Below are 15,499 nucleotides of genomic sequence, written 5' to 3'. Positions count from 1 at the left end.
CCGGGGGTTGGTCTGTAGCATAACTTCTACCCTCTTGTATACTATATTTCAGATAAAAAGGCCAAATTCCATTCGTCTTTTAGATTATTTCCTATGACATTTATGTCCATGACATTTTAATGTTCTCTGTACATGGACCCCCTTTGGACCGCCACTGCTTCTATTTTTTTAGCATTTAGAAAGTATTCTGTTCTATCCTTTTTTAGGTCCAAAGTAGGTGACTTCACATTTGCCTACATTGAAATCCATTTGCCAAATTTTGCCCACTGGCTTAATCTCTGTAATTTTATGCTTCCATCTACACAGTTTATGATGCCACCCATCTTTGTGTCATCAGCAAACTTGGATATGTGGCTTTCTATCTCAGCATCTAAGTCGTTAATAATACAGTGAATAGTTGAGGCCCCAACAGAGATCTCTGCGGGATACCACTAGTCACAGCTGCCAATTAGACTACTTACCCGCTATCCCTACTCTCGTTCTCCTGCCACTCAGCCATTTCCTAACCAGGCCAATAATTTGCCTTCAATTCCATTAGCTTCAACTGTAGGTAACAGTTTCTAATGAGAAACTTTATCAAATGCCTTCTGGAAGTCCATATAAATAACATCCATAGACATTCCTTGTACACTACTTTAGTCACCTCTTCAAAAAATTCAATCTCAATCTGCTCCACAAGCATGATCTACCCCTTTATAAATCCATGCTGGCTCTCACTCATCAGCTGAAAATTTTCAAGGTGTACAGGCACTCTATCCTTAATTGTAGACTCCAATAATTTCCCAACAACAGATGATAGGCTAACTGGTCTATAATTCCCTGGTTTTCCCCCCCTCACCTTTTTTAAGTAGCAGAGTGACGGGCATAATTTTCCAATCTAAAGTAGCGATACCTGTATTGAGAGAACTTTGGAGGATTATATTTAGGGCATCTGCAATGCTTTAAAATCCTGGGATGGAAACCATCTGGTCCTGGGGATTTGTCACTCTTTAGTGCCATTATTTTCTTCTTTACTGGCATTTTGCTTACGTTAATTTTGGTGAGTCCCCGTCCCTAATTCAATGTTAGTTTTCTTTGAATGTCCGGCATGCTATCCTCTTCCTCTATTTATATACTGATGCAAAAAAATTATTCAACGCAAAATAATTTCCTTATTTTCATTGACAATATCACCGTTATCAGTTTTCAAGGGGCCCAGATTACTCTTGACCACCGTCTTTTCCTATTCAAATCTCCCTACCTTACCATGAAGATCTCATCCAGCCATGATCGACCGAATAGCCTCCTTCTGTGCTGTAAGATTCTATGATACGCCTGCACTCTCATTCCTGATAACAGGTTACCCTTTGTTCCAACTGCACTGCTTTCAAAATCTTAAAATACTACTCCTCAACCATGCTTCCCCCTCAACTTTGTTTCCTCTTTTTCTTTTCTGCTTAGCATTGGCATTGTACTTCATCTTTATATAAGCTGCTCTTGAAAAATCAAACTCCAAAATTTCAGTCAAACCTCTAAACATCTTTAAAACATCCAGAATTCCATCAATTTTGTTTTAATGCAACAGTTGTATAAATTAAGTTTAATAACTAAATTTTAATAATACATTTCACTACACTTTTAGGATACACTTTGAGCAAGGGTGAGTAAACTAAAATACCAGCAGGACAATGTTATTTTTAAGTATCAAACCTGCTGATATAATTAGATTCATGCTAATCATAACTTCAATTATACACATCAGATTTACACATCAGGTACTTACATTGTACATCCAAGACATATGGGATTCGAGTAGTAGTATTTAGTGGTGGATGCATCACTATGCAGGTGATTGGTCTCTTCCTCACAAATCGGGATGGAATGATCTTGAACTCATTAACAACAGTCACAGTTTCATTTGGAGCAGAAATCTTTGTCTCTTCCTGTTCTCCAATGAGATCGGTTTCCCAGAAAACAACTGCTTCAGGTTTTCCATTGGCTGCTGTACATACCGCTGCAACTGTCTCATTGGCACCATCAACAAGTGGTTCAGGGCCACCTCCCACAGTTATTGTGGGCTCAACTATAAAAGTAATAAAAAATTAGTCGGCAGAATAGTGCGCAATTGAGTATAGCTACAAAATACTGTAGCAGTGTTTTAACGTTTATACAAACATATGATTTGATAAATGTGCACTACTGGTGGGGAGTCTCAGTCTCATCCATTAAGTGTGCCTTAGGTGCTGCCTAATGATTTACAATATTTCCATTCATATTTGCAATACATTTAAATTCAATTACACTATTTCAAAGAATCATAAGGCATAAAAACTAACAATTACAAATTAAGTTCAAGCATTTTATATCACGTTCAGGTGGTACTTTATACATAGATATCTGACATGACGTCAGTGTGATGGTAAAGCTGTACGTGCTTTGGTGGCATTATACAGACTATTGGAGCTATAGAGGGGGGGGAAAAAAAAAAAATCAGTCACGACTTCGGCTTGCCATCCAGTTGCACCTGGAAAGTGCAAATTTGAATGTTGTGTGAGGGAAGAATGAGGCTGAGCTGTGATGCCTCTAATGGATAAATAACCCAATACCGACTTTTATGCTCACACATGAAGCATGAGCACCGAAGGGGAAATACCTGTTTAAAAAAAAACCTTTTGCTGCCTGGATTCTCAAAATGTTTTTACACTGGGTGAGATAGAACTTAATAGCATTGAGCGCGCTCTAGCACCACATCCAAAACTGGGTTATCCTCATGGCGTGACTGTACAGTTCCATCATTACAGAGATAGAAAAGCTCCTTGGAGAAAGCCCTGATTTTGTGAGGTGCTCAATAAAAGTAAAATTATTTTTCTTCCTCAAACTGGTCTGAAAAATAACCTTCTGCTGGTAACATATCAATATATTTGAGGGGCTAAGGCAAGTTGATGCTGTGCTATGCAGCAATGCCACTAAGATTTTGGTAAAGTATAATGCTGGCTGTGTAAAAGTTTCTTCATTTGTTAATTTTTAAAAATTTGTTCATGGGATGTGGGCGTCGCTGTCAAGGTTAGCATTTATTACCAATCCCAAATTGCCCGAGAAGGTGGTGGTGAGCTGCCTTCTTGAACCGCTGCAATCTGTGTGGTGAAGCTACTCCCAAGAGTGTTCATTTGAAGTGTGAATTAACATCCAGCAGGACAATTAGAAATGTTGCACTTGCAAATTAGACCAGAGTCTGGAGAGAACATTTTCAACTGTATAATACCAGGGTGAAGTACAGTCGATTCAGGTTTGACACACAGAGGTGATAGCAATCAGAGTTTTTGAATTCAGAGGATCACACAATGTAAAGAGTAGCATGTTGCTTGTAGAATCGGGACCAATATGCTAAATAAACATAATCCTAAATCTGGAAATCCCTCCTCCAATAGACTGTGGATGCTGGGTCAAATTGAAACTGACCAGACTGAGGTCGATAGATTTGTGTGATGCAAGGGTATCAAAGTATATCGATCAAAGGTGGGTAAATGGGGTTCAAGTACAGGTCAGCCATGATCTAATTGAATGACAGAACAGGCTCAGGGGGCTGAATGGCCTACTCCTGTTCCTCTGTTTCCACAACATAGCAATACCCCGACAAGCTTTGTTTCCTGCGCCAAAATTTTTTTTCTTGCTACCAGAAAAAGTTTGAGTGAATACAAGCTAACTTATTAAAATCCAAATGCTTCCAAATGTTTGTAAATTCCTTCCTCCAATTCAGACTGCTTTCTATACTTTTATTGATGGCTGGAATATGTGATCTGTGGAAAATTACCAGATTATGGGCTCAATTTTCCCCAATGTCGTTTTTTGGTGTATTGCAAGAGTTACGCCCGTATGCAAGTTCTCCCGTTCTATTTTTTCAATTTTGCACCACGCAGCCTGTCCTTTGGCTTCGGGGGGTGGAGCCTAATCTCTGCGCCAAAAAAACAATGCCCCCCGTCCCCGACTTCTGCGCATGCGCAAAAAAAAAGGGGTGTTTTTAACATGATTGCTATGGGCACGTATGCCCAGTACAGCTCCCGGTCTGCATTCGGCCATTTTTAAAGAGCCAGTTGTATGTGAGAACTTTAATTCTCATTGGAAAAATCGGAGCTGCAATACAAAATGCAACGTGGCTCAAGGACCAAGAATTTCTTACATGATGAAGTGGAGGCACTGGTTACTGTTATTGAGGCCAGATGGCACGAGCTAGACACCAGCAGGTCACATAAAAGTTTCACCAAAAGAAAAGAAGAAACGCTGGAACCAACTTGCAGAAGATTACTGTGCAATGGTGAATACTCCGAGGTCTCGAGGCCAGTGCAAAAAGAAATGGCAGAACCTTGGTTGGTCAAGTCGTTAGTGCAAGTAATATTTTCATTTATTCAATGGAATTGCAATTGTAAATGTGACCATCTGTATATGTCCAACCCATCAGAAAGATACCCTCACTAAAAAGTTATATTTTCATCTTTGCAGAGAAAGGTGGCACACAACAAAAGGGAAAGAGCTCAAAAAAGAGGCCTGCCAAATCTACACCCACTGACACCCTTGGAAGAGAGGGTCGCTGCTTTGATGGATCCTGCCTGGAGAAAAGCAACCACCACTGCAGAAGCTGGGCCCACACTGGAGGGAGAGAGTAAGTCCTGCAAATTCCACAGTCTGACTTTCCTAACTGTTAAGTACTGTGCGGGCTAGCCATGCTTCGGTTCATGGGGATGTCTCCGTCTGCTATGCTTCGGTTGATGCAATGTGCTATCATTCATCATTGTCCTTCAAATCAGCATGCTGCCTGCGCTCTGGGTCCCTACTCATGATACCCTGCCCCCTCTTCTGCTGCTAACCATTTTTCAGAACTTGAGGCCAACGCTGATGAGGCTGAAGCCGATGCAGATGATGATGATTCAGACGCGGACGAGCCTGAAGGGGAAACATAGAAAATAGGTGCAGGAGTCGGCCATTTGGCCCTTCGAGCCTGCACCATCATTCAATAAGATCATGGCTGATCATTCACCTCAGTACCCCTTTCCAACTTTCTCTCCACACCCCTTGATCCCTTTAGCCGTAAGGGCCATATCTAACTCCCTCTTGAACATATCTAACGAATTGACATTAACAGCTCTCTGCGGTAGAGAATTCCGCAGGTTAACAACACAGTGAAGAAGTTTCTCCTCATCTCAGTCCTGAATGGCTTACCCCTTATCCTTAGACTGTGACCCCTGGTTCGGGACTCCCCCAACATCGGGAACATTCTTCCTGCATCTAACCTGTCCAGTCCCGTCAGAATTTTATATGTTTCTATGAGATCCCCTCTCATCCTTCTAAACTCCAGTGAATAAAAGCCCAGTCGATCCAGTCTCTCCTCATATGTCAGTTTGGTGAACCTTCGCTGCACTCCCTGAATAGCATGAACGTCTCTCCTCAGATTAGGAGACCAAAACCGAACACAATATTCCAGGTGAGGCCTCACCAAGGCCCTATACAGCTGCAGTAAGACCTTCCTGCTCCTATACTCAAATACCCTAGCTAAGAAGGCCAATATGCCATTTGCCTTCTTCACCGCCTGCTGCACCTGCATGCCAACCTTCAATGACTGATGTACCAATTCACCCAGGTCTCGTTACACCATCCCTTTTCCTAATCTGCCGCCATTCAGATAATATTCTGCCTTCATGTTTTTGCCACATTTATCCACATTATACTGCATTTGCCATGCATTTGCCCACTCACCTAACCTGTCCAAGTCACCCTGCAGTCTCTTAGCATCCTCCTCACAGCTCACACCACCACCCAGCTTAGTGTCATCTGCAAACTTGGAGATATTACTCTCAATTCCTTCATCCAAGTCATTAATGTATATTGTAAATAGCTGGGGTCCCAGCACTGAACCTTGCGGCACCCCACTAGTCACTGCCTGCCATTCTGAAAAGGACCCGTTTATCCCGATCCACTGCTTCCTGTCTGCCAACCAGTTCTCTATCCATGTCAATACATTACCCCCAATACCATGTGTTTTAATTTTGCACACCAATCTCTTGTGTGAGACCTTGTCAAAAGACACTTGAAAGTCCAAATACACCACAGTCACTGGTTCTCCCTTGTCCACTTTACTAGTTGCATCCTCAAAAAATTCTAGAAGATTTATCAAGCATGATTTCCCTTTCATAAATCCATGCTGACTTGGACCAATCCTGTCACTGCTTTCCAAATGCGCTGTTATTTCATCTTTAATAATTGATTCCAACATTTTCCCCACTACTGATGTCAGGCTAACCAGTCTATAATTCCCTGTTTTCTCTCTCCCTCCTTTTTTTTTAAAAAAAGTGGTGTTACATTAGCTACCCTCCAGTCCATTGGAACTGATCCAGAGTCGATAGACTGTTGGAAAATGATCACCAATGCACCCACTATTTCTAGGGCCACTTCCTTAAGTACGCTGGGATGCAGACTATCAGGCCCTGGGACTTTTTCGGCCTTCAATCCCATCAATTTCCCTAACACAATTTCCTGACTAATAAGGATTTCCTTCAGTTCCTCCTTCTCACTAGACCCTCAGTCCCCTAGTACTTCCGGAAGGTTATTTGTGTCTTCCTTCGTGAAGACAGAACCATAGTATTTGTTCAATTGGCCTGCCATTTCTTTGTTCCCCATTATAAATTCATCTGATTCTGACTGCAAGGGACCAATGTTTGTCTTCATTAATCTTTTTCTCTTCATATATCTGTAGAAGCTTTTGTAGTCACCTTTTATGTTCCCAGCAAGCTTCCTCTCATAATCTATTTTCTCTCTCCTAATTAAACCCTTTTATTTTCCTCTGCTGAATTCTAAATTTCTCCCAGTCCTCAGGTTTGCTACTTTTTCTGGCCAATTTATGTGCCTCTTCCTTGGATTTAATACTATCCCTAATTTTCCTTGTTAACCACGGTTGAGCCACCTTCCCCGTTTTGTTTTTACTCCAGACAGAGATTTACAATTGTTGAAGTTCATCCATGTGATCTTTAAATGTTTGCCATTGCCTATCCACGTCAACGCTAAGTATCACTTGCCAGTCTATTCTAGCCAATTTACGTCTCATACCATCGAAGTTACCTTTCCTTAGGTTCAGGACCCTAGTCTCTGAATCAACTGTGTCACTCTCCATCTTAATAAAGAATTCTACCATATTATGGTCACTCTTCCCCAAGAGGCCTCGCACAACAAGATTGCTAATTAGTCCTTTCTCATTAGACATCACCCAGTCTAGGATGGCCAGCCCTCTAGTTGGTTCCTTGACATATTGGTCTAGAAAACCATCTCTAATACATTCCAGGAAATCCTCCTCCACTGTACTACCAGTTTGGTTAGCCCAATCTATATGTAGATTAAAGTCGCCCATGATAACTGCTGTACCTTAATTGCACGCATCCCTAATTTCTTGTTTGATGCTGTCCCCAACCTCACTACTACTGTTTGGTGGTCTGTACACAACTCCCACTAGCGTTTTCTGTCCATTGGTATTCCACAGCTCTACCCATACAGATTCTACATCATTCAAGCTAATGTCCTTCTTTACTATTGCATTAATTTCCTCTTTAACCAGCAACGCTACCCCAGCTCCTTTTCCTTTCAGTCTATTGTTCCTGAATATTGACTACCCTTGGATGTTGAGTTCCCAGCCCTTGTCACCCTGAAGTCATGGCTCTGTAATCCCAATATCATATTCGTTAATAGCTGCCTGCACAGTTAATTGATCCACCTTATTACGAATACTCCTCGCATTGAGGCCCAGAGCCTTCAGGCTTGTCTTTTTAACACACTTTGTCCCTTTAGACTTTTGCTGTAATGTGGCCCTTTTTGATTTTTGCCTTGGATTTCTCTGCCCTCCACTTTTACTTTTCTTCTTTCTATCTTTTGCTTCTGCCCCCATTTTACTTCCCTCTGTCTCCCTGCATAGGTTCCCATCCACCTGCCATATTAGTTTAACCCCTCCCCAACAGCACGAGCAAACATTCCCCCTCGGATATTGGTTCCAGTCCTGCCCAGGTGCAGACCGTCCGGTTTGTACTGGTCCCATCTCCCCCAGAACCGGTTCCAATGTCCCAGAAACTTGAGTCCCTCCCTCCTGCACCACTCCTCAAGTCACATATTCATCTTAACTATCCTGCAATTCCGACTCTGACTAGCACGTAGCAGTAGTAGCAATCCTGAGATACGACCTTTGAGGTCCTGCTTTTTAATTTAACCCCTAGCTCCCTAAATTCAGCTCGTCAGACCTCATCCTGTCTTTTACCTATATCGTTTGTACCTATATGCACCACGAAAACTGGCTGTTCACCCTCCCCCTCCAAAGTGTCCTGCAGCCACTCCGAGACATCCTTGACCCTTGCACCAGGGAGGCAACATACCATCCTGGAGTCTGAATTGCGGCCGCAGAAACGCCTATCTATTCCCCTTACAATAGAATCCCCTACCACTATAGCTTTCCCACTCTTCTTCCTGCCCTCCTGTGCAGCAGAGTCACCCATGGTGCCATGAACTTGGCTGCTGCTGCCCTCCCCTGATGAGTCATCCCCTCCAACAGCACCCAAGGCAGTGTATCTGTTTTGGAGGCGGATGACTACAGGGGATCCCTGCACTACCTTCCTTCCACTGCTCTGCCTGATGGTCACCCATTCCTTATCTGCCGGAGTAACCTTTACCTGCGGTGTGACCAACTCACTAAACGTGCTATTCACGACATCCTCAGCATCGCGCATGCTCCAGAGTGAATCCATCCACAGTTCCAGTGCTGCAATGTGGTCTGTCAGGAACCGCAGCAGGATACACCTCCTGCACACTTAGTTCCAGTGTCCCTGGCTTCCCACATAGCACAGGAGGAGCAGGACACAGGTCTGGGCTCTCCTGCCATGACTTAACCCTTAGAGTAACTTAATTTGGCAACAACGTCAAAGGTTACCTACCAATAAGGAAATAAAAAGAAAAACAAAGATTAAATACTCATCAATCCACCAGCCAATCACTTACCCGCTTGGCTGTGATGTCACCCTTCGATTTCTTTCTACTTCTTTGTTTACCTTCTGACCCTGCACCAGTTGGCCTCCTTGATTGCTGCTGCTCCCGAACTCTCAGGCCTTTTCTAGGCCTCTCGATCTCCCGCCTCCTCGACTGCCGCTGCTCCCGAACTCTCGGGCTTCCAATCCCACCTTCCAGACCAAGAACATGGGAGTGACAGTGAGGGGGAGGGGATGGATGAAGCCCTCACTGTTGTACTCACTCTGGAGGAGGTGCAGGTGCCACCATTGAGGTGCCAGGCCCTTTCCCGAGTGGTACGAGTCTTGGTGGGACATTCCATGCTTTCTCAGTCCGAGGCTGGGGATTCCATTATGGAACAGGAACATGGTCCATTTGGAATAATTGCCGCTGAGCCTTCAGGCAGCAAAGCGTTCATGGATGAGCTGTTGGCGCATGGCTCAAGCAATCGTTAAAGGGGCACTACGGCCTGCCCTCCTTCACCGTCGTGCTCCGGGTTCAGGTAGTTGCATAGCTACATCATCGTCCTCCTCCTCCGCCTGGTCATCTGCATCTTCCTCCTCATCATGAGCCACTCTCACCTCAGGTGGGTCTTCTACTACCAGCTGCTGCTGCCTCATGATGGCCAAGTTATGCAGCAACTCAGAGGAGTATTGCAAGTAGCCTCCAGGATGGTCCAGGTATCGGAAACGCTGTTTCAAAATGCCAGTGATCCTCTCTATTATGCTGCATGTCGCAATGTGTGACATGTTGTATTCCTGGTCAGCTTCCGGGTTACGTCCGGGTTACGCGTCGGGGTGTCATGAGCCAGATGGCGATGCCGTACCCTTTGTCTCCTAGCAAGCAGCTCTGCCCTTCTGGCTGCTGCTGAAACATGGCAGATATAGAGTGCTCTTGCGTAGGATGAACATATCATGGGTGCTCCCATGGTATCTTGCATCAACTGACAAGATGCGATGCATGTCATCACACACGAACTGCACATTAACGGAGTGGAAGCCTTTGCTGTTCCTGTACATCTTGGAATCCTCCACAAGGTGATCTGGGTACAATCTATGCAGTCCTGTACCTTTGGGAAGCCAGAAATCCTGGAGAATCCCACAACCCTTTCGTGCTTTGCCTGAGCGGTCATGGGGAATTTTATGCAGTCATTCCTCCGGCTATATAGTGCAGCAGTTACTTGCCGAATGCAGATATGTGTTGCATGTTGAGAAATGGCGCACACATCCCCAGTTGTGGTCAGGAATGATCCAGATGCATAGAATGAAAGTGCAGCTGTAACCTTCACTTCAACTGGCAAAGCAGTCTTCCTGACGCTTCAAGGATGCAGGTCTGCTTTTACTAACTCACAGATCTCAGTTACAACTTCTTTGCAGAAAGGCAGCATTCTCACACAGTTTGCATCACTCAGGTGCAGGTATGAACACCTGTCTCAATATACCAGACGTGGGTAAGGCCTCCTGCCCATCATTCTACGTGCTCTGAGGTTCCTCATGCGATGACGTTGAATCAATTGTTTCCTCCGCAGCACCATCATGCAGAAGGCTTGCACAAAGTATGGCATTGTCAGTATTGCCCCCATGATTAAATTGTACCTTTGCAAGAAGCTCAAAATTGCAGGACAAGTTTCTTTGTTGTCTCTCTCCCCAAGGTCGCGGCAGAGTATGGACTACACCCAGGTCTGGGCATGCACAATAGGCTTGCTTAGAACGGGAAGCTAGGCATTCAAATGAGGACATTTGGGGCAACAAAATCTAAAGCAATTCTTTAATTTTAGATTTTCTTCAAAGTACCACCCCACCACCGGCCGAGCTCTAGGGTCGGCTAGCAGAATTACTCCCTCGCCCGGACACGGGCTGGGCAAACAACCCCCCGCCCCCCCCCACAATCCCCGGGCTTCATTTGATGCTACTGCTGCATAGTGCAAGGCTTCTCATCCCTTCAGTTCAGCTTCGCCACCCCCACCCCCCCTCCACCCCACCCCACCGGGCTTCTTTTGAAGCCGAGCCCCGAGCCCATGTCTGGGCGACAGACCGATTCTGCCAGCCGATGCTCTGACCCTCGAGCCTGGTTTGGAGACATTCGGTGGTGGCATAGCACTCTTAAAAAAAATCCTAAATTAAAGACTTGCATTAAACTTTCATTTTCTGTGTTTTAAGTTTGAAAAATCTAAGCTTCATGATGCATATTTAATGTGTTTTTGATTCCCACCAAAACTTCGCCTAAAAACAATAGCGTCTTTCTGCACCAATTTTTTGATGTACGCTGGTTTTTCTTAAGTGCCCAGAAGATTTTTTGGGAGTGGTCAGATACGCCAACCTCGGAAAAATGTAAGTTGGCCAAACTTGCATAATTGTGAAAAAGTGGCGCAGACATCAGGTTACATCCGCTATGACGCAAAATAAAACTAATCTAAAAAACATTGTAACTAACCGAGTTACGCTGGCACACAATCTTTGGGGAAACTTGGATATTTTAATTTAGGCCAAAAAAAGCTGCGTGCGCCAAAAAAACGGCGCAGATCACTGGGGAAAATTGAGCCCATTGTTCTGCCTTTTAAGATTCCTCATTTGTGAGGTCACTCTGGTAGAACTCAATATTGCTACATGGGAAGAGTTGCAACAAGATGCCTTTTTCATGGCTTCATAACTAGCCCTTCTAAAGCATAAATAGGGTGAGTGTATGTGATTAAGATACATCTATGGATGTGCAGGTATCTCCTTTTATAACATTTAGGTTTAGAAGGATGTTTTTGTACTGGAGGACATTCCTTCCTAAGGTTCGAACATTTTTGTTAGGAGGTATAGACCTCTTGCAACCTTACTTTGTATACTGGTTCTCAAGAGACTGTGACAAAGCACATACTGAAAGTTTCATCAAAATGTACAAGTAGCTGTTAAATAGTGCAAATCAAAAGGACATTACATCAACACTATAAATGAGAGTAGATACATTCGAAGTCACGTGTCAGTTTTGGCTACCTTTATTGCAAAAAGGCACTTAAAAGAATTCAAAAAGTGAAGGACACCAAGAAAGGTACAGGGTTTTAAAAATAAATGAACTATAAAAAGCAAGTGTGGTAGGCTAATTGGTTTTCAATGAGGAGAATAAATGATAATTCAGGAATACGATCAGAGTTTACAAAATCATGAAAGTCATCACGCTACGCACACAATATGCTGACTGAAAAAAATGCATGGACTAACTACTTTGTGGTTAGAGCTATTAACATCTAGAATCAACTATCACTTAGTTGCTATTCTGCAGCAATTGCAGAATTAGACAAAGTACCACAAAAAATTAGCTCAACAGAAAATAAAGAGACAATCCATCACTACTTATCTCAACACAACCCTTCACAATCGTGAAGGACTCAACTAGGTCACCCGTTAAACCTTTTTAGCTGTAGTGAAGAAAGCCCCAACTGAAAATAAAGTGGCAATCTGGTGAAGCTGTAACACAGGACTACATGCATGCTAAACACCGGAAGCAGTATGCTATAGACAGAGATAAGCTATCCCATAGAGACAGAGGTAAGCTATCCCATAATAAATGGATCAGATCAAAGCTTTGCAGTCCTTGCACATCGAATCATGAATGGTGGTTGACAATTAAACTAACTGGAGGAGGCGGCTCCATGAACATCCCCAATTATGGTGGAGCCCAGCACAAGTGCAAAAGACAAGACTGCAGCGTTTACAACCATCTTCAGCCAGAAGTGCCAAATGGACGATCCACCTTGATCTCCTCCTGAGATCCTCATCATCAGAGAAGCCAGTCTTCAGCCAATTTGATTCACGTGATATTAAGAAACAGCTGAGCACAATGGCTAAAGCAAAGGCTATAGGCCCTGACAAGATTCTGGCTGCAGTACTGAAGACTTGAAGTGCTGAAGACATGTGCACCAGAACTAGCGAAGCTGTTCCAGTACAGCTCACTGGCATCTACCCGATAAAGTGGAAAATTGCGCAGGTACGTCCTGCCCACAAAAAGCAGGACAATCTGGCCAATTTCCGCCCCATCATTCTACTCTCAATCAACATCAGCAGAATGTTGGAAGGTGTCATCAACAGTGCTACTGAGCGGCACAGTAACAGAAACGGTAGCATAGTGGTAACGTCACTGGACTAGTATTCCAGAAGCTTGGATCAATGATCCAGAGCATGAGTTCAAATCCCACCATGGCTGTTGGGGAATTTAAATTCAGTTAATTAAATAAATCTGGAATAAAAAGCAAGCATCAGTAATTGTGACCATGAAACTACTGAATTGTTGTAAAAACCCATCTGATTCACTAATGTCCTTTAGGGAAGGAAATTTGCTGTCCTTACCCCGGTCTGTGGCTCCAGACCCACGGCAATGTGGTTGACTTTTAACTGCCCTCTGAAATGGCATAGCAAGCCACTCAGTTGTGCACAACCACTACGAAAAACAACAAAAATAAAACTGGACAGACCACTCGGCACCGGCTATGGACACGACAACGGCACACCCAGCCCAGTCGATCCTACAAAGTCTTTCACGCCAAAATTGGGAGAGCTGTCCCACAGACTAGTCAAGCAACTGCCTGACACAGGCATGCTCACAGAATCGTACCTTTCAGCCAATGTCCCAGACCCCTCCATCACCACCCCATGGTATGTCCTGTCCCAACGGCAGGACAGACCCACCAGGGGTGACGGCACAGTGGTATAGTCCGGAGGGAGTGACCTTGAGAATCCTCAACATTGACTCTGGACCCCATGAAGTCTCATGGCTTCAGGTCAAGCCTGGGCAAGGACACCTCCTGCTGATTACCACCTACCGCCCTCCCTCAGCTGATGAATCAGTACTCCTCCATGTTGAACACCACTTGGAAGAAGCACTGAGGTAGCAGCAACACAAAATGTCTCTGGGTGGGGGACTTCAATGCCCATCATCAAGAGTGGCTTGGTAGCACCACTACTGACCGAGCTGGCTGTGCCCTGAAGGACATAACTGCCAGACTGGGCCTGCAGCAGGTGGTGAGAGAACCAACAGGAGGGAAAAACCTACTTGACCTCATCTCACCAATCTACCTGTCACAGATGCATCTGTTCATGACAGCATTGGTAGCAGCGACCACTTCACACAGTCATTGTGGAGACGATGTCCCGTCTTCACACTGAGGACACCATCGATCATGTTATGTGGCACTACCACCATGCTAAATGGACAGATCTAGCAGCTCAAAACTGGGCATCCTTGAGGCACTGTGGGCCATCAGCAGCAGCTGAATTGTATTCTACCACAATCTGTAACCTCATGGCCCGGCATATCTCTCACTCTACCATTACCATCAAGCCAGGGGATCACCCTGGTTCAATGAAGAGTGGAGAAGAACAGCACCAGGCATACCTAAAAATGAGGTGCCAACCTTGGTAAGCTGCAACATAGGACTACATGCATGCTAAAAAGCAGAAGCAGCATGCCATAATCAAGTCTAAGCAATCCCACAACCAACGGATCAGATTAAAGCTCTGTAGTCCTGCCACATCCAGTCATGAGCGGTAGTAGATCATTGAACAAAAGATGGGAGGAGGAGACTCCATGAATATTCCCATCCTCAATGATGGTTCAGCCTAGCATGTGAGTGCAAAAGACAAGAGTGAAGCGTTTACAACCATCTTCAGCCAGAAGTGCCGAGTGGATGATCCATATTGGCCTCCACCCGAGGTCCCCACCATCACAGAAGCCAGCCTTCAGCCAATTCAATTCACTCCATGCAATATAAAGAAACGGCTGAGCGCACTGGATACAACAAAGGCTATGGGCCCAGACAACATCCCAGCTGTTGTGCTGAAGTCCTGTGCTCCAGAACTAGCTACACCTCTAGCCAAGGTGTTCCAGTACAGCTACATAACTGGCATCTATTCGACAATGTGGAAAACTGTCCAGGGATGTCCTGCCCACAAAAAGCAGGACAAATATAATTACCGACGATCAGTTTACTCTCAATCATAAGCTAAGAAATGGAAGGTGTAATCAACAGTGCTCACCAACAAGCTGCTCATCGATGCCCAGTTTCGGTTCCGCCAGGATCTCTTGGCTCCAGATCACAATACAGCCTTGGACCAAACAGGGACAAAAGAGCTGAATTCCATGGTGAGGAGAGAGTGATTGCTCCTGACACCAAGGCAGCATTTGACCTAGTATGGCATCAAGGAGCCCTAGTAAAACTGAAGTCAATGGAAATCAGGTGGAAAACTCTCTAGTGGCTGGAGTCATACCTAACATAAAGGAAGATGGTTGTGGTGGCTGGAGGTCAATCATCACAGACCCGGGATATCGTTGCAAGAGTTCCTCAGGGCAGTGTCCTAGACCCAACCATCTACAGCTCCTTCGACAACAACCTTCCCTCCATCATGTCAGAAGTGGGGATGTTCAGTGATGACTGCAGTGTTCGGTGTCAGATAATGGAGCAGTCCGTGTCCGCATGCAGCAAGACCTGGACGAGATTCAGGCTTGGGCTGAT

At 44.6% G+C, this 15,499-nt stretch overlaps 1 protein-coding gene across 4 annotated transcripts in view; it reads right to left on the bottom strand.

The window, feature by feature from the left end:
* The window catches only part of nectin3b (nectin cell adhesion molecule 3b), a 350,178-nt gene that overhangs the window by 67,217 nt on the left and 267,462 nt on the right, over window positions 1–15,499 (bottom strand). For all 4 annotated transcript variants that reach the window (XM_070891821.1, XM_070891822.1, XM_070891820.1 and 1 more), the window contains one exon: window positions 1,763–2,062. In XM_070891821.1, the coding sequence (XP_070747922.1) occupies window positions 1,763–2,062 (300 nt within the window). The remainder of the gene's footprint in view (window positions 1–1,762; window positions 2,063–15,499) is intronic.

Source organism: Pristiophorus japonicus, chromosome 10 (genome assembly GCF_044704955.1).
Source record: "Pristiophorus japonicus isolate sPriJap1 chromosome 10, sPriJap1.hap1, whole genome shotgun sequence".
Classification (NCBI taxonomy): domain Eukaryota; kingdom Metazoa; phylum Chordata; class Chondrichthyes; family Pristiophoridae; genus Pristiophorus; species Pristiophorus japonicus.
The sequence above is the reverse complement of the archived record's forward strand: the minus strand, read 5'-3'. Positions and strand labels throughout refer to the sequence as shown.